Source organism: Toxorhynchites rutilus, chromosome 1, assembly GCF_029784135.1.
Source record: "Toxorhynchites rutilus septentrionalis strain SRP chromosome 1, ASM2978413v1, whole genome shotgun sequence".
NCBI classification, from domain to species: Eukaryota; Metazoa; Arthropoda; class Insecta; order Diptera; family Culicidae; genus Toxorhynchites; species Toxorhynchites rutilus.
In genome coordinates, this window is record NC_073744.1 from 84765901 (window position 1) to 84786034 (window position 20134).

Consider the following 20134-nt stretch of genomic DNA (forward strand, 5'->3'; position numbering starts at 1 on the left):
GTCTGACTCGATTATACACAGACTCGATTATATATGGACTCGATTATATGTGAGAGGCTCAGAATGCAAGGGGTGTAAGTGACTTGAACGATTTCTCTTCATCAACTTTTCATTTAGTTAATAACTCAACTGCAAAAACGTTCCAATTTAAGTTTGCTATAGAATCCGATAGAAAAGGTTCTAACCTATCTTTCACATTGTCGAATACAGCTGGGAATGTATTTGCAACTAAGTTATGACCAAAAGTGAGAGTCGATGTAGAGAAATCACTTACAACCCTTTCATTCTACGCCCCTCATGTGATTTTGATTATATACAATTTTGGACTCGATTTCGATTTCAAATAGGGTAAATGATCTTGGTTTGTCCGATTTGGGGTGTTTTTACGCTACTAGTAAATGCAAATCGATTTTTCTTCTTGAAAATCACACATAATCGATACGAGTTTGGGTTTGTTGAAAAGCCCTAAGTCTCTAGTTGCTAATACTACCATAAGGCTTCGAAATTATTTAAATTTTTATGTTTTTTAACGGTTTTCCTCAAAGAGAAATTTTGATCATGGTTTGACCACCTCTAATAATGGTTTGTCCAAAAAAATGATCATGATTTGTCCAGTTTTAGAAATAACCATTGTTGAATGAAAAAATTCAAATTTTCAAGTAGATATTGCATTTATCAATGTTTAAGATTACTGTCATCATATTGATTCGTTCATAATTTAGACTTTCTTCGGAATATTGCCTTTTCTAGGGCATTTTAAAAGTGTTACCCTCAACACAGAGAAACTTAATTTCTTCTATCCGCGAAGGACACAATAAACAAACAACAGCGTGCCAAGCGGTTGCCATAGCAATCATGTGGACAAAATAACATAATTGAATTGGACAACTCATGATCAGAATTGATTTCATCAAAATGCGTTAATTTAATGGTTTAGCTATGTAAATCTGATACAAATGGTGTGCAAGCATGATGTTTACAATATTTGTAAGTGTTTTTTTTCCAAAATATATATTTTTATATGGCGTTAGCCTCACGGGGCCGGGAGTCCAATATTTTGACAATTTTTGTTTTACAAATATGTTAGTAATATGTAACCGATTACTCGCGGTTGGCTCGAGGTTAGTATTATAATAATAATTATGAGAACACAATTGGTATGTTGCAGTCTTCGATGCTCTGTACGTGTGCCCGACACGGGATACTTCCTATTGGGATGCAGCTGACCATTAATCAGCAACGCCCCCCTAGTCTGTACCTCATATCTAGCGTGGTGCGTCTTTCTCGACTCGAGGAATCCAGGATAGAATGGTCACTAGCCGGCGCAATCATCAGCTCGTGTAGAGTTGTCATGAGCGGTACAACCTTTGGCTCTTGTTGAATGATCAGTGGACTGCACAACCTTCGGCCCGTGCATCTGTAAAGAGTGTGTGTATGTATTGCCGCGACTAAATAAAAGTTTATCGATCGGATAGGAGGGATATGAAACGGGGGCACAACGAAGGAAACATCAATAAACGTTGACATCGGCGTTTCTGAAGAACAGGTATAGATGAAGCAGAAGATCAGGATCCCGGCTACCTAAGATATCCCGGACGGGGATATCCGATTGTCTGCCTTGTGCTCTCAGTGCTCTAGAGAGCTGAGAGCGAGCAGTATGGAACCGGATACACGACCAGACAACATGCTCGATGTCGTGGTAGCCATCGCCACAATCACAAAGATTGTTTGCTGCGAGCCCAATGCGATAGAGATGCGCGTTTAGGTTGTAGTGATTGGACATAAGCCGAGATATCACGCGAATGAAATCACGACCTACATTCAATCCCTTGAACCATGCACTCGTCGAGACCTTAGGGATAATCGTGTGTAACCAACGACCGAACTCATCTTCACTCCACATGCGCTGGCAACTTACGAGCGTATACTGACGAGGAATGTGGAAAAATTCATTATAAGCAATTTGCCTTTCAAAAAGTGTGCCTTCTAAAGCGCCCACCTTAGCTAGCGAGTCCGCTTTCTCATTCCCCGGAATCGAGCAATGAGAGGGAACCCATGCTAAGGTAATCTTGAATAATTTTTCGACCAAAACACTCAAAAGATGTCTTATTCTTGTTAGGAAATAAGATGAGCATTTATCAACTTTCATTGAGCGGATTGCCTCTATTGAGCTGAGACTGTCTGAAAAAATAAAATAGTGGCCGATGGGCAATGTTTCAATGATCGCTAATGCGTAATATATCGCACCCAGTTCAGCGACATACACGGAACAAGGATCTTTGAGTTTGAAAGAGGCACTGGAATTGTCATTGAAGATGCCGAAGCCAGTGGACCCGTTTATGAATGAACCGTCAGTAAAGAACATTTTATCAGATCTAACTTTCCCATATTCTGCCGAAAATATCGGCGGAATAGAATCGGAGCGTAGGTGATCTGGGATTCCATGGATTTTTTGTCGCATGGACAGATCAAAAATGACAGAGGAATTGCAGAAGTATGGGAAGCAAACTTGGTTGGATGCCTGGTGAAGGGTGCACGTCGTGGGTAAGGTACTCATGGTATAAAGACATAAAACTTGACTGAGGAGTCAGTTGGAGTAGATTTTCGAAGTTATCAATCACCAATGGATTCATGATCTTGTAACGGATGAGAAATCTGTAGGATAATTCTGTGAACAGAAGAGTAAGCGGGGGTACTCCTGCCAAAACTTCGAGACTCATCGTATGTGTCGAATGCAAACACCCCATGGCTATACGCAGACAACGATATTGTATTCTCTCCAGCTTGAGAATATGAATCCTGGCAGCTGATCGGAAGCAAAAACTGCCATATTCTAACACTGATAATATCGTTGTTTTGTATAACTGAATGAGGTCTCCTGGATGGGCACCCCACCATGTTCCGGTTATTGTTTGGAGAAAATTGATTCTTTGCTGGCATTTCTGTTTCAAATACGCAATGTGTACATTTAGAGTAAAAATATACTCCAAGGTATTTGAAAAACATCGAGTGCTTGATCGTTTTGCCGGATAGGTGAAGCTGGAATTGGGCGGGTTCGTTCTTCCTAGAAAAAACGACCATTTCAGTTTTCTCCGTAGAGAATTCGATACCCAGCTTGAGGGCCCACGTGAACAGATTGTTCAGGGTATCTTGCAACGACTTTTGCAGAACGACGGGATTAGTACCCGTGATGGAAATAACTCCATCGTCTGCAAGTTGTCTCAGCGTGCAGTCTCTAGTTAGACAATCATCCATATCATTGACGTAAAAACTGTACAAGAGGGGGCTTAGGCAGGAGCCTTGTGGTAGGCCCATAAAACTGTAACGAGAAGATTTCGAGCTGCCATGAGAGAAAATCATGTGCTTTTCTGACAGTAAATTGTACAGGAAATTGTTGAGAATTGGTGAAAGTCCACGATTATGAAGCTTCTCTGAGAGAATTTCCATGGAAACTGAATCAAATGCCCCTTTGATATCGAGAAAAACGGAAGCCATTTGTTCTTTGCGAGCAAATGCGATTTGGATTTCAGAAGATAGCAGCGCGAGACAATCATTTGTCCCTTTACCTCGGCGGAAGCCAAACTGCGTATTTGACAACAAATTGTTCGTTTCGACCCACTTGTCCAAACGAAGTAGAATCATTTTCTCTAACAATTTACGAATACAGGATAACATTGAAATCGGTCTATACGAGTTGTGATCGCTAGCCGGCTTGTTGGGTTTCCGTATGGCTATCACTCTCACTTGTCTCCAGTCATGCGGGACAATATTCAGCTCCAGAAACTTGTTGAACAAGTTCAGCAAACGCTGTTTTGCCAAGTCGGGAAGATTCTTCAACAAGTTGAATTTAATCTTGTCCGACCCCGGAGCTGAATTGTTACATGAGAGAAGGGCAATTGAGAATTCCACCATCGAAAAATTCTCATAATCGCTTTGAAGTGGAATGTCGCGTACGACGTTTTGTGCAGGAACGGTGTCGGGGCAAACCTTCCTTGCAAAGTTAAAAATCGGTCAGAGTATTCCTCACTTTCGTTTGTATGGTTCCAGCCACGCATTTTCCTAGCCGTATTCCAAAGAGTGCTCATAGCGGTCTCCCTTGACAAACCATTGACGAACTTCCGCCAATATCCACGCTTTTTTGCTTTAATCAAACCTTTTAGTTTGGCTTCTAGAGCTTGGTACTTTAGAAACCATTCCACTAATCCAGTTTTCCTGAATTTTTTGAAAGCGGATGATTTTTCAAGGTAGACCTTTGAACATTCCTTGTCCCACCAAAGTGATGGAGGACGACGTCGGAAAGTGGTAGCAGGAACACGTTTCTTTTGAGCTTGAAGTGCGCTTTCGTAAATCAAACTCGATATAAAGTTATACTCTTCGAGTGGAGGAAGTTCATGCATTAAAACAATTGCTTCAGATATTATTTCCGCAAATGTTCTCCAGTCAATATTCTTCGTGAGGTCATACGAAATATTGACTGACTCACGAGAGCTTGATTCATTAGCGATCGATAAAATTATTGGTGGGTGATCACTACCGTGGGGATCTTGGATTACCTTCCACATGCAATCCAGGGATAACGAAGAAGAGCATAGAGATATGTCTAGCATACTTGCCCGTGCAGGAGGATTGGCTATTCTGGTTGCTTCCCCAGTATTCAAAACTGTCAATTTGAAGTTGTCGCACAGATCATAAATCAAAGTGGCACGGTTGTCATCGTAGAGTGATCCCCATGCTGTTCCATGGGAGTTGAAATCACCTAATATTAACCGCGGCTCCGGCATTGCCTCGATAGTATCAAAGAACTGATGGCGGCCTACCGTAGTTCTGGGAGGGATATATATCGAAGCAATGCAGAGGTCTTTGCCATTGATTTGTGTCTGGCAAGCAACAACTTACATGCCTGTCATCGATGGGAGAGTGACTCTATAGAAGGAGTGACATTTTTTAATTCCCAATAGTACGCCACCAAACGAGTCATTTCGATCGAGGCGAATAATGTTGAAATCGTGGAAATTCAGCTCGTCGGCTGAAGAAAGCCATGTTTCACAGAGGGAAAATACATCACAGTTAGAGTTATGAACTAAAAATTAAAATTGATCTAGTTTAGGGATGATGCTTCTGCAATTCCACTGTATTACAGTGGTCAATTCCTTGACCTCTTGCACTGAATCAGGCATCGAGGGAAATGAACGCTGCTAAAAAGGCACATTTTTCTTTCAAGAATGTTCTCACTACCGGAAGCACACATAATACTATGCTTTTAAGAGAGTCATTAATATTCAAAGCATTCAAAATGTTGTCCACCAGGTCAGAAAGCGCAAACAAGCCAGGTTGTGACTGTTGCTTTGACCGCGAAAAAGGAACAGACGTATTGGGTGTTGTTCCGGAACGTGCTGAGGACCCCTGGTTAGTAGAAGAACCGTGCAAACCAGGAGGTACTTGCTTCGGTCTATTTTCAGCACGTTCGGTTCGAAGTTTCAATCCAACTTGGGAAATTTCGGACTTCTTACTGGGGAGTGATGGAAAAGTAGTAATTTTCCTTTTCCTGATGGCACCCTGCGATGTACCAGAACTTCCCGCATTGGGAGCGTCAGCGACAGGCTCGTCGTTCTGCAAGATTGTCCTGCGTCGTTGGCACGGAATTCTTAAGCATTTCTGCATAAGTCCGTTTTGAAAATTCCTTTAAGGAACGCTTGATTTTTTCCCCTCTTTGTATGTACACCGGGCATTGAGAAAGATCATGGGGGGCCCCGTCGCAATGAAGACACTTGCGCTCTTTTGTGCAAGAAGTCCCATCATGACTCTCTCCACAATCTGCGCAACGCTTTTTGTTGCAACAGTAGACGGCCGTGTGACCAAGTTGCTTGCAGTTGTTGCAACTCATTACCCGGGGTACAAACAATCGAACAGGTAAACGAAGCGCATCTATCGAAACGAAGTTTGGAAGGGCGGAGCCTTCAAAGGTTACTCGAAAAGAATTTGTCGAACTGAGAACTCTCTTATTATTTATAATAGATACGGATTTCAGTTGGTCGCATGCAAGAATCTTCACAGTTTTAAGCGAAGAGTTCTTGAAGCGACCGACTCCATCCTTGAGTATATCATTTCGGGTCAAACCCTTTTCGGTGATTACGCCGTCGATTTCTACGTTACGACAGGGCACGTATACGCGATACTCAATCGCAAAGAGATCGCAACGGGTTATATCATTTGCTTGGGTCCGGCTGGAGACGACAACTCGTAATTTGTCCGGCCCCATCCGAGTAATCTCGGTAACATCTGACAAGTTTTTTGTCAGCTCTTTAGATATGCGAATAACATTGAGGGGTTTGGATTTTCGCCTAAAGTACACAATGAATGGGCCTTTGGAGCCCTCAGGGTATACTTTTTGACGAAAATCCAGTTTTTCTTCATCCTCCTCATCATCAGAAATTACGTTTTCTATTCCAATTTCTACTTCACCTTCCGGTTCTTCAAGGGGTTCCGTATCAGAGATATACGTTGGCGTTGGCATAGTAATAAATTTCGTCAACTGTTCGATATGAACAGAATTTATTGGTAATAAAAAAAAATTAAAAAATAAATATAATAAGATAAACTTCTATTTTAGTTACAGTAGAAAATTATAGTTATTCAAACTAATTTTTATTAAATTAAATTCAAAAATGAAAAAAGTTCCAACAAATGTTCAAGTGCAATATATATGAAGATGGTCACCCTAATGCCAACGCTTGATGATTACGTAAACACCCAGCGAAACAATGGTATTTGTTATGCACAGAAAGTGGAAGAAATGATAGAAAGGAGAAAAAAAGAAATAAACTTCTACTTGCCGCTGCGGATGGACAAATCAAAATCATTTACCTTATGACTTATTTCAAGAAGAAATATAAATTTTCAACATTAAGTGAAATTGAAATGGCTAGTACATGTACAGTGTACATAACACATTAAAAATTATTAACTTTTAAGCTTTTCACTTCCAAAATGTTATTATAATCCACAAATTTGATGTTCCAGTACCTGTATCCTGTACTAAATTTTCTCATCTTTCGAATGAAAGCAACAGAATCGTCTTCCGTAGCGTACTTTTCAATGTAGAACCAGTTTGAGGCAACCAAGTCCGAAACAAAAAGAAAAGTTCTATAACTCTGTCATTGTTGAAATTCGAACATATGCGTAGAAGGATTTTTTTTCATTAAATATGACCCTCTATCACCTTCCGAGAGATTCTGGAAAAAATACCTATCATATTTTTCATGTGAGGAAAGTGTTTTCTGACTTAAAGGGGATGAATCAAAAATTAATTTCTTCTTCTATTTTCAATAAACGAATATATGCATAAAACACGAATAAAAAAAACTTTTTTTGACTCGATTATATACAAGATTCGATTATATACAGTGAAAAGAAATCAGAAACCGTATATGATCGAGTCCGCCCTGCATATGTATTATCGTACGGTTAAATCGAGTGAAACAAAATTGTCAATAAAACTGGAGCTAAGGAGCAATAATTGATAAGAGATTTCCAGCATTTGTTAATTTTTATTGTGTGATTTGGTTACTGCATAAGTTGTTTGAAACGAAGGTTGAATGTAATGATTTTATTTTTAGATTTATATTCATAAACATACAAATACGGCTAATATAAATTCCATATACTGTAATGGTGAACGCAAGGAATGGTTGCCAGATGATTTTCATAAATATCTTCAAAATCGAACCTATCATTATTTTTGTTTTGTTCGATATTATTTAACTTTATGCCAATATACATAATGCACATCATGAATACCACTCATTATGTTTTTATATTTACTGTAATGAGTTCTAAGAAAATACGATACGATTTTACTATGTTCTCGGTCTCATATTTAACTACTCTCCTTCATGCTTCAGGTAAACACTTTCTTTCGTACTATTTTCATATACCGCTCTCCAATCCAACTTAGTGACCAAACGAGAACCTTGTACCATCTGCCATACAAATGAAACACAATTTTCTGCATTACTCGAAAACTAATCAAGTAAGGGTTTTTGGGTACGAGAAATGTTTCTATGATGGTATGACACCCCTCCTTCCTGTGGAATGTAGAGGAGGTCCCATAAAAATAATACACATATTTCAACCAAACATGACAGTTGAAAATTTTTCGGAAAACTCTGAATAAAATGTAAAAGTTCGAAAAATTCAATTCGCATATGTTCTACAATTACATATTGACAAGCGTTATTAGTCCATTTGATGTTTGCGCTAACGAAATTGATCTTCGTTCGAAGGTGAAAATGGATTTTTAAACATGTGATAAAACATATCCTATATCGTCTTTCATCTATATATATATATATATATATATATATATATATATATATATATATATATATATATATATATATATATATATATATATATATATATATATATATATATATATATATATATATATATATATATATATATATATATATATATATATATATATATATATATTAAAATGGCTCACCGAATGTGTTGATAAGAGCATAACTCAAGAAAGGAATTGTCCGATTTAGGGCTGTCTTCATTCCAGCATATTTTCTGTATCAAACATTTATTCCATGTAACGGAGAAACATGTTATTTAGAAACATTTGTGGTTGAAAAATCTTGAACGAGAGTACTAGGAATTTTATAGGTAATTTTAAAGGGTAGATGAAAAGATCAATCAATGAATATTTTTTGCGATTGAACCCATTAACGTGCGCTTAATAAGAAAACGTGGATGTGACAACGAAAAATAAATTTTGGACGAGACGAAATTTGCCGGGTCAGCTAGTGTTCTATGTATCTATACATTCTAGGGTCAAATCGCAGTGTAACAAGCATCATATTCAAATAGCCGTGCGAGATAGTTGCTGTTTGATAATTCAAACAACCGGAGTTAGAACTCCATCGGAGAAATTTTAATAACCAACACCACCACTTATTTCAAACATTTATATCCCTTACTACTATGAGTCAATTCACCAATTTTTATTTCTAATTTCTAAATTCTTATTTCATAAATGTTTATAAATGTTCTATATGCATACAAAAATGGTAATTCCCGGAGCTAAACATTTCACTTCAATATTTTCTGCCATTTGTTTTGACGTAGGATTACGTCTTTTGGGAACATATTGGGGATACAAATTGAAAATTGAAAATCGAAAATCGAGCACATCGCTAGAGTGAGGTTTGTTACATTTTGCAGGGTGTGACAAGAATGTAATGATATTTTGCGAAACATTGTCTCCTAAACATTGAGGAGAGCTCATCGTTATTGTGGAGAGGCTTTTTGACGTAGGACCACGCCTTTGATTTCTATCTACGGAAAAGGTGGAGTGGGTTAGTAAGATGGCTGAAATACCATAGAAAATCATTACTTCTGAAAATAATTATTTCATCGATACCAAGGTGATATTTTCATGACCCACAGTGTAGATACGTGTGACGTGAAATATAGAAACATATGTCTGAACAATGAAACCATTAAAAAAAAGCAATTGTTCCGAACAATCTCAGTCCTATGTAAAAGTAACGTCCGTGTCCCTAGGTTTAGACTCTTCTATTATTTTCTAATGGAGCTGATTCTGCAAAACAGAAAAAACACATTTTTATGTTTATGTGGTGATTTATTTGTAGATACTTTTTCAAATTCTTGTACGTTGGGCTTATGAAAGTCTTAATGAAGTCTTAATGGATATTCCGGCAACGATCGGAAATTGGAGACCAAAACTGACAAAATGCTCGAGCAAATAATTGGAAATTTTCACTTCATTATGTTACGGTCATCATTTGAATGAAATAGCAGAAGTGATCAAAATAAAAAAAAAGTTTTATTGTTTTATTTAAATTGTTGATACATTAGATCCGTTGAGGAATACTCGTACACAGATTATTAAGAATCTGTTCTATATATGTATTTCGAAATCACGAATCAACGATTCAAACATTAAAGGAAGTATGTTTCGAAGAACTTTTCATCTTGGGCTGCGGGTTTTAAACGGTAATGTGAACATATTATATGTTAATTTCTCAGGGCTCACACTCACAAAAATTCTATGAACACGGTGCCTTGAGAAAGGACAATTATCCCACTTTATTTCGTCTCATTCGCAGAGCAGCATTCAACTTGTGGGAATATGTTCTGCGATGAAAACGCATGTAAACAAATTGTGTTCACCTCGACTGAACAAACTAAACATATGAGCAGAACGCGAAACACTATTCGTAGCAAACCCACTTACTGTTTGACGTCGTTATCTAATCGCAATACAGTTTGTCAATAAAGAAAACAAATGAATTAACTTTTGCCATGCAAGGTGCGATAAATGTCGGACATGGGATCGATATCTCTCGTATGGATAAGACTTCTATAGTGGCTTCATCCGTGTGATTTCATTTTCCAGAGATTTCTGAATAGGTGGTAGTTCTATAACATACTATACTTTCCGAACGATGAAAGTCAATTGTTCGTATGACACATTGAATATTTCGTTGCTCCGTAGAATCCTCACCGCGGCAATCCCCCATTCAGAAAAGGTAGTAGTGCTGTAAAATGAAGCAATTTGTCCGAATAAAAACACCATTCTAATCACCACGACCTTGATTTCGTGTAGTACACTTACGATAGGATCAGCTTGCTTCCAGCATTTGTGGTGGGAGAATGCCCGCTCACAGAGGGTAGAACCCTCGACAGAGTCACGACACACATTCGAGACCTTCAAGGCGACGCTATTCAGCTGCTTGGGAATTGCATGATACACCTCAATCATATTCACCTCGCCGTCCGGATCAGTAACGTTAAACCTACGGAACATGCAATCCATATAGCACTTGAGTCGTTCGTCATCGTCAAAAATTTCCGGTCCGTTGAAACGGGCGATAGAGTCCTCGCTGACACCAGTTTCGTCGACACATGACCGATGCTTATCCGCCGTCATTTCGATTAACGAGGCGGGTGGAAAATTTGGCTCTCGTTGTGGTGCTGCCTCAACCAGGGTGGACAGGATCCACTGGGTTATCATCACAAATATCCACCGATAGTACAGCTTGTGCATTTTTTGTAATTAGTTTGCTCTTTTGAACCCGTCCACACTAGGCTTCTATACATGACAGTATGTCTGTTTTATATATCTATACTCTGAAGCATTGAAATGAAGGAATTTTCAATATAGCATAAACATTGTTGACGAACAAATGCTTCTATTGAACAAGATAATTAATACCGTTCAGAATGAGTGAAGCTTATAATTTTGCGTTCGAATTAAACAAGCCCAAGTGGTGGCATGAATCAGCATCTAGTGTTTAATTAGTCATTTGCGATTACACACATCCGATTAAGGCGACATTCGGAAGCTTCTGCTCACAGACTGTTTGAGCATAAACAATTCAAAGCATTTCATTTTCTCGGAGCGATTCGACTCGCTTGCTACTCTCGAACTGTATTTACATTACGTGACATAAATTGGTCTGAAAAGTTAAATTGCATTTAGATTACTTATGATAAAGTGAGCAGGTTCCATTTTGGGAGTACGAAACCCCCCCTCGCAAAAAGTACGAAACCAAAAGATAGAAAAGTTATTTACAAAGTTGGAACATAAATAGGCACTTTTTGAACAGTAAATGTCGTTTTCTTTCTCCTTGCTTTTGGAGTGTTTCGTAAATTGCCGAATTATGATATTTGTGATATTTTGTGCGCGGATCCTGCAAATTTCAGATTAACACAGGGGGAATTCTCTGGATCGATGCCAAAAACGGCACGTATTCTAGCGATATTAACAGCTAATTTATAGGACTTTTTTTCATCCGGATGCCTCCAAACCGATAGTGGCTCGCTCATAAAATTCCGCTTGCGGAAGTCATCAGCTGCAACTGACTCCAAAACGGAGGCATAAATATTATCTTCAACAGTATTGAAGCTTTCAGCTTCTATTTGCCGCACGGTCATCGATGGCTTCCTACCGGTTCTAGCTGAGGGCGATAGGAGAGTTCCGAGCACAAAACCAGACTAACCGCATAAACTTAGTCCTTTTGCACTCGTCTATCCGAGCTATCTTCGGATGATAGGCAGGAATTTCGAAAAGTGCATTATGAGTGTGGGTGGCTTATTGCTTCTGTTGAAAATGGAACCACACAGATTATCTTGATTCTCGATGGATCGTTATCCGCCGTAGCCGCCATGGGTTGGTATCGAGAGATCCAATTTATTTGCGTTGCCAGGCCAAAGGCAGATGCTTGCGTCGGCATCAACTGCTGCCACTGCTGCTGCTAATTGAACCTAATGGCCAACGGGAAGATGAAATGGTACACACGGTTTGGCCAACTGGTGTGGTTGTGTATGTGTGTTGCATGTTTTGCGCTCAAACGAGTGCAGATACTTTCATCCTCAAATTCCAACCCATTACTTACATAGAGATCATCCGGCCTAGATAACAATTTCGAATGGCTTCATATGTAACAAAATTCGTTGCAGAAATGTTTCGAATTTGTTGAATACTTTTTGTGTTCTGATTTATATGAGTATTTCATCTACAGATTATACACATTATAGGAGAATAGATATTATAATATTTTCAAAAGATGGGTGTGAAGGTAAAGGATAAGATTGACATTTGCTATTATTAATGTTTCAAAATGATAATATGGTAGATGGTAAAAACAAAAAAAAATGTGTGAATCATTCTGGATCATTTGCTCTGGTTTAGATTTAGTTATTTGTCGAATCTCTTACCTCCTCTAACCTCACAAGTTAGAACTAGATTGTCTTCTTCCTGAAGTGGTCCAATAGCACCAGCAACATCTCGTCCGGAAGCATCGTACACCAATATTTGGTGTGGAGGAACTGAAAATGGGGAAAACAGGATTCAGTTGTTTGCGTTCACAAAGTTACAAACTTCTTTTGATGTAGGTCTACATGTTTCTTTAAGGGTTCCAAATCAGAAACCATGTCACGTTTTCATGACACAGTTTTATCTTTAATAATTATTTTTGTTCAGAATTTTAATGATTAGTAGACATATCCAATTTTATTTTCTCCAAGATTTGATTCATACACTATCCAGGATAATTCCACAGTAAAACAAACTGAAATCGACGAAAATTGAGAGCATTGACTCTAGGGATTGTTAACCGGTTTTACCGGTAATACCGTGGCATTTTTCATTATCGAATTACCGGTAATTTTACAATCAATAACCGGTAATTTCGGTAGTTTTAATTTTCACACCATAAAAATATTTGCCTTTATGTCGCTTTATAATATCACTCGAGAATCAAAATAAGATAAAAAACACAACTGGCAGTGTTGCGCCGATTCTACGACCTCCGGGCTTCAGTTCAAAAATCGCTGCTCGATCTGAAGACGAGACACAGGATAAGCTTCAGCGATGAAGAACTGATAACGATAAAGGAATTGGTTGATGCCCTCGAACCAGTTCTCGTCGCTGTTGAACTGCTATGCCGGAAGAACTGCACCCTTTAAGAAGCTGACTTCGGATTGCAATTTATGTTAGAACAGCTATCGGAGCAAACTTCAGAAATTTCGAAGCAACTGCTTGAAGTAGCTGGAAAGGATTGCAGAAAAACGTTCCGTATATGACCCATTCCATGAGGTTATGCACCAGAGAACCAAATTTCAAATCTAGTTTTAGGAGAAAAACGTTATTTGAATAAGCACTAGATATATCATATTTTTTTTGTAACAAATTTAATTTTTATGCACCAACCTTTAAAAGAGACAAGTTTCAAAAACTGCATAATTATATTTAAAATATTTTATGTTTTCACTATTTTTATGTTCCTTGATATATCTCCGCACATGCTCAATCAAACTTCAATGTCTATATACCATTGAATGAGTGATTAAATGCTTGTTTGGAGAGCCGTGGGAAGATCTTCGTTTCATTTTGTAATTTATGAGAAATAAGCATTTGAAAAACAGGTATCTTGAAGCGTTGGCACGTCACAAAAATGGAGCATTTTTTTAGTTTATCAGATGAACATAGGTTCAAATATTTTTATACTTGGGTTTCTCTGAGCAAACAATGAAGGTCAACAACCCACAAAATTGGGTTGAGATCGGTCCAAAAATAGAGGAGTATCAACTGTCTCCAGAAGTTGTTGTCACGACACGAAAAGTATACGATCCATTCCAGTGTGACGTAACAATATTTTGTCTCACTACAAACACTTTATTGCGTTTTCATGAATAAAGTACACAAAATTAAACGATGTTATAGTAAAATTGTCATTCTTCGCCGATTGCCCGAAGTAACCAGACGAAGGAAAGTCGCGTCCAAGTTCCGTTATCGGTTACCGCGTGATTGTTGTTTTTCTGCCGCTGAAGAGTTCATTTCGCTATCTGGATAGTGAGTGAAGTGCCCTGCCTGCAAGTGGATAGAGGCTTTCATCCTCGGAAAGCCAAACATTGGTTTTTGTTTTGTCGCTGCTTCGCCGACATTGGAGATTTCGCCGAGTCATCGTGCCAACAGTGACAGTGCGGGTAAGCTTTCACCGACGACTGTGTGTAGTGGTGTCGTAGGCACATTCCCACCACCAACGAGCTTTCAGCACGCTCCCGTTCATCTACACTGGAGTGCGTTCATAGGTGAATAACATTAAATATACTGAGAGAAAATATTTAATAATTATAAGTTTTTTTTTTGTTTTTGTGAATTATTTTATTGTGAAATATTGTTTAAAAAAATACTTAGAATATAAGTGAAAATTTAAAATGGCAGAGAGTGGGGGACCTTCGGATATGGAGGTCTCTGACTCTAGTTCCCTCCTAACGGATAAAAAAAAGTCACTCAAACGTGTTCCAAATACGGAAGATACTTCTTCTGGGGACGAGTCAGCTAACCCTACCAAGCCTCCCTCCAAAAAACTAGCAAATCTCCCATCTGCCCTTAACGATCCCACTCTACCTTCAACCTCGTCTTCTCCCTCTGTTCTTCCCGCTCCTTCTCAACCTTCGCCTTCCCACTCTCAATCCCCGTCCTCGCCTTCCCCCCTGTTATTCCCACTCCCCGTGTCAAGGTCTATCCAGAAGATGCGCCCGGAACTGGTCCCTGGGTTGTTTTCTTCAGGCCTAAGCCAAATGGAAAGGCGTTGAGAGTCATGCAGATCGCGAAAGATCTGGCAAGGTATACCTCCGTTTCGGAAATTTCGAAGGTTAGACCAAACAAATTGCGAGTTGTCGTGAATGATCGAAAAGACGCAAACAAGATTGTTGTCGATCAGCATTTTACAATTGAGTATCGGGTCTACATTCCCTCTCACATAGTCGAAATTGAGGGTGTGATAACCGAAACGGGCTTGACGTGCGAATACATTACGAGTGAAGGTACCGGCCGTTTTAAAAAACTGCCCTCGACGACTGTTAAGATCTTGGGTTGCCGCCAGCTCGGAACAGTCTCCCATGAAGGAGAAGAAAAGAAATTTACGCCGTCCAACTCGTTTCGAGTCACCTTCGCTGGTTCAGCTCTCCCTGACTACGTGATGGTAGATAAATTGAGGTTAGCCGTGCGACTTTTTATTCCAAAGCCAATGACTTGTCTAAAGTGCAAGTAAGTTGGTCACACGGCTGCTTATTGTGCCAATAAAGAACGATGTGCCACTTGCGGAGAACAACATGAGGGGAAATCCTGCAGTGCGACTGAGCATAAGTGTCCATATTGCGGGGGATCCCCACACGTGCTCTCAGCTTGTGAAACATACAAGGCTCGCTGAAACTGAAACAGAAGCGCTCTTTGAGGGAACGCTCTAAACGCACTTTCGCAGAAATTTTGAAGGGCGCTTCTCCACTGGCTCAAGAACAACAACCAATCAATACACACAATGTCTTCGCTACGTTGCCAGTTGACGAAATGGAAGCGGATACAGCTAACGGGGGCACGCCGTTTATTTCTCAAGGGAATCCCCGGCGCAAAAATGTGACCACTCCCAAAGTTCAAGGACAAGTCCCTCCGGTGATACCCCCTGTTAGCTTGCCCAAAAAATCGAGTGCAGCGGATAAGCAAAATCAGGTCCCTCCTGGCCTCCGTGGTAATAGTTCACCTTCGAACGACCCAGCACTCGAGGGGACATCAAAAACCCCAACTGTCCCTGTTTTTCCGTCAAGTTCAACTTCCCAATCGGGATTTATAAAGTTGTCTGACCTTGTGGATCAAATCTTCACGTGTTTTAATGTTTCCGACTCCATCAGAACCATTGTCACCGCAATGCTTCCAGTACTAAAGACAATTTTGCAGCAATTGATGCAAACATGGCCCCTCCTTGCAATGATTATCTCTCTTGATGTCTAATTTAAATAGAGAGGTCGGAGATATCACTGTTTTACAGTGGAATTGTCATAGTATTATGCCTAAATTGGATACATTCAAATTTCTAATTCATAAACTCAATTGTGATGTTTTTGCTCTATCCGAAACCTGGCTCTCTTCTCAAAATGATCTCTCTTTCCACGATTTTAATATAATACGCTTGGACCGCGATGACAGATACGGAGGGGTACTATTGGGGATCAATAAGTGCCACTCATTTTTTAGAATTGACCTTCCACCTATTGGAGGGATCGAAGCTGTTGCTTGTCATGCAAACATCAGAGGCAAAGACCTCTGTATAGTCAGCTTGTATTGGCCTCCGAGAGCTGCGGTTAGCCGCAAGCAACTTGTTGACATGTGCTCACTCCTTCCTGAGCCACGATTAATCTTGGGAGACTTCAACTCTCACGGAACTGCCTGGGGGGAACCGTACGACGATAATCGTTCATCGTTGATATATGACCTTTGTAACAGCTTCAATATGACCGTTTTGAACACTGGGGAAACAACACGTGTACCTAAACCTCCTGCTAACCCAAGTGCTCTTGACCTCTCGCTTTGCTCGAATTCACTATCGTTAGATTGCAAGTGGAATGTAATCCAGGATCCCAACGGTAGTGACCACTTGCCAATCAAAATTTCTATCACCAATGGGTTCAATTCTTCTGAATCAATAAACATAGCATACGACATCACAAGACACATTGACTGGAAAAAATATGCGGACGCGATTGCTCTAGCCATCAATTCCAGAGATGGTTTACCTCCATTGGAGGAGTATAACTTCATTTCTCGTTTGATCTATGACAGCGCGGTTCGCGCTCAAACGAAACCCATCCCAGGTTCCACTATTCGTCGAAGACCTCCCAATCCATGGTGGGATGGCCAGTGTTCCAAGCTTTATGGAGATAAATCGAATGCATTTAAAGCTTTTCGGAAACGTGGAACCATTGAGAATTTTCAAACGTATTTGGACCTTGAAAATCAATTTAAAAACTTGATCAAAGGGAAAAAACGTGCTTCTTGGCGAAATTTCGTGGGTGGTTTATCACGAGAAACGTCAATGAAAAAATTATGGAAAGTGGCTCGAAACATGAGAAATCGCTCTTCATCCAATGAAAGCGAGGAATATTCACATCGATGGATTTTTAATTTTGCACGAAAGGTTTGTCCCGATTCCGCTCCAGTGCAAAGAATTATTCGAGATATACCACAAGATAGGTGCGATCTTGATTCCGAGTTTTCGATGGTAGAATTCTCTCTTGCTCTCCTTTCATGTAACAATTCTGCTCCGGGATCGGATAGAATTAAGTTCAACTTGCTGAAAAATCTCCCTGATGTGGCGAAACATCGCTTGTTGAACTTATTCAATCGGTTTCTGGAGCATAATATTGTTCCAGATGATTGGAGACAAGTACGAGTTATAGCTATTCAAAAACCCGGAAAACCCGCGTCCGACTTCAATTCGTACCGCCCAATAACAATGCTGTCTTGTATACGGAAATTGTTGGAGAAAATTATCTTGTTTCGCCTTGATCGATGGGTTGAAACGAATGGCCTACTCTCAGATACACAATATGGGTTCCGCAGGGGCAAGGGGACGAATGATTGTCTTGCGTTGCTTTCTTCAGAAATTCAAATGGCTTACGCCGAAAAAAAACAAATGGCTTCAGTATTCTTGGACATAAAGGGGGCCTTTGATTCTGTTTCAATAGAGGTTTTGTCGGACAAATTACACTCTCGAGGTCTGCCGCCTCTATTGAATAATATGTTATATAACTTGCTTTGTGAGAAACATTTGAACTTTTCTCACGGAGATTCGGCAGTAAGTCGGGTCTCTTACATGAGACTCCCCCAGGGCTCATGTTTAAGCCCCCTTTTGTACAACTTCTACGTAAGCGACATTGACAATTGCCTTACACAAAATTGCAGCCTAAGACAACTTGCAGATGATGGAGTGGTGTCTGTCGTAGGATCAAACGAATCCGACCTGCAAGAATCCTTACAAGATACTTTGAACAATTTTTCAACCTGGGCCATTGGGCTAGGGATCGAATTCTCCACGGAGAAAACAGAGATGGTGGTTTTTTCTAGGAAGCATAAACCAGCAAAACCAAAGCTTCAACTTTTGGGTAAACCGATCACTCATGCTATGTCATTCAAGTATCTTGGGGTCTGGTTCGACTCTAAATGTACTTGGGGGGCCCATATTAGGTATCTGAGTAAAAAATGTCAACAAAGAATAAACTTTCTCCGTACAATTACCGGCACCTGGTGGGGAGCCCATCCCGAAGATCTTATAATGTTGTATCGAACAACTATTCTCTCAGTGATGGAGTATGGCAGTTTCTGTTTTCAATCAGCTGCCAAAACACACCTCATTAAACTCGAGCGAATTCAGTATCTTTGTCTCCGTATCGCGTTGGGATGTATGCCCTCAACGCATACCATGAGTCTCGAGGTTTTGGCAGGCCTACTCCCACTAAAAGATCGCTTCAATTTATTATCTCTTCGGTTCCTCATCCGGTGTAAGGTTATGAACCCATTGGTGATCGGAAATTTTGAGCAGCTGATCGAGCTAAATTTTCATTCTGGATTCATGAGCTCATATCATGAATTCGTTTCCATGCAGGTTAATCCTTCTTCGTATATTCCCAACCGTGTTTGTTTTCCTGACTACATCAATTCCTCTGTGCATTTTGATCTGTCCATGAAGCAGGATATCCATGGAACATCAGATTATCTTCGATCGAGGATCGTTCCAACGGTCTTCGATGCAAAGTATGGGGATATCAATTGTGATAATATGTACATTACTGATGGGTCCTCTATGAATGAGTCCACAGGATTTGGAGTGTTCAACGAATTTTTTAGCACCTCACACAGTCTTCAGAATCCTTGCTCAGTGTATATTGCTGAATTGGCAGCGATACACTGGACAGCGTCGCCTCACGACCTGTTGAACACTATTACATTGTAACGGATAGTCTTAGCTCTGTCGAAGCTATCCGTTCAGTGAGGCCGGAAAAGCACTCGCCGTACTTCCTTGAGAGAATACGAGAAATTTTGAGTGCTTTATCCAGACGCTGTTATGTCATTACCTTTGTCTGGGTCCCTTCACATTGCTCAATTCTGGGTAATGAGAGGGCTGACTCATTAGCAAAGGTAGGTGCAATTGAAGGCGATATTTATCAGCGTCAAATCGCCTTCAATGAATTGTATTCTTTAGTCCGCAAAAATACCCCTATTAACTGGCAACGCAAATGGAACGAAGATGAATTGGGCCGGTGGCTCCACTCGATTATCCCTAAGGTTAGCCTCAAACCATGGTTCAAAAGTCTGGACTTGAGTCGGGACTTTATTCGCACCTTCTCCCGACTCATGTCTAATCACTGTTCGTTAGATGCGCTACTCTTTCGTATTAATCTTGCCGACAACAATCTTTGTGTTTGTGGCCAAGGTTACCACGACATCGAGCACGTTGTTTGGTCGTGCGAGCTGTATCTTGTCGCCAGATCGAATTTAGTAGTCACCCTTCGGGCCCGAGGAAGGCAGCCCATGGTGCCGGTGAGAGACGTGTTGGCTCGGTTAGACCTTGATTACATGTCCCAAATATATGTATTCCTTAAAGCTATCGATCTTCGTGTGTGATTGTCCTTATACCCTTAGTTTTTCCTTTTCCTTTTCCTTTGTGAGAGATCGGATCCCTTCTTAAGAATAAGATGAAATGTAAATACATATTAGATATAAGATAGGTTTAAGAATTGAGTGTGATGAGTGTGATTG

The 20134-nt window shown here is 39.9% G+C and overlaps 2 protein-coding genes across 7 annotated transcripts in view; both read right to left on the bottom strand.

Moving 5' to 3' along the window:
- LOC129769468 (uncharacterized) overlaps positions 1–20134 on the bottom strand; it is a 565408-nt gene that overhangs the window by 189079 nt on the left and 356195 nt on the right. For all 6 annotated transcript variants that reach the window (XM_055771806.1, XM_055771799.1, XM_055771792.1 and 3 more), the window contains one exon: positions 12757–12867. In XM_055771806.1, the coding sequence (XP_055627781.1) occupies positions 12757–12867 (111 nt within the window). The remainder of the gene's footprint in view (positions 1–12756; positions 12868–20134) is intronic.
- On the bottom strand, positions 9838–11129 carry LOC129769515 (general odorant-binding protein 83a-like). The gene is made up of 2 exons (XM_055771841.1): positions 10652–11129; positions 9838–10574 (listed from the first exon to the last, which is right to left on the bottom strand). The coding sequence occupies exons 1-2, from the start codon at positions 11081–11083 to the stop codon at positions 10557–10559; spliced, it is 450 nt and encodes a 149-aa protein (XP_055627816.1). The 5' UTR covers positions 11084–11129; the 3' UTR covers positions 9838–10556.

Coding starts and splice junctions, on each gene's coding strand:
- LOC129769515 (XM_055771841.1), bottom strand. CDS start 11,083: ATGCACAAGCTGTACTATCGGTGGATATTTGTGATGATAACCCAGTGG.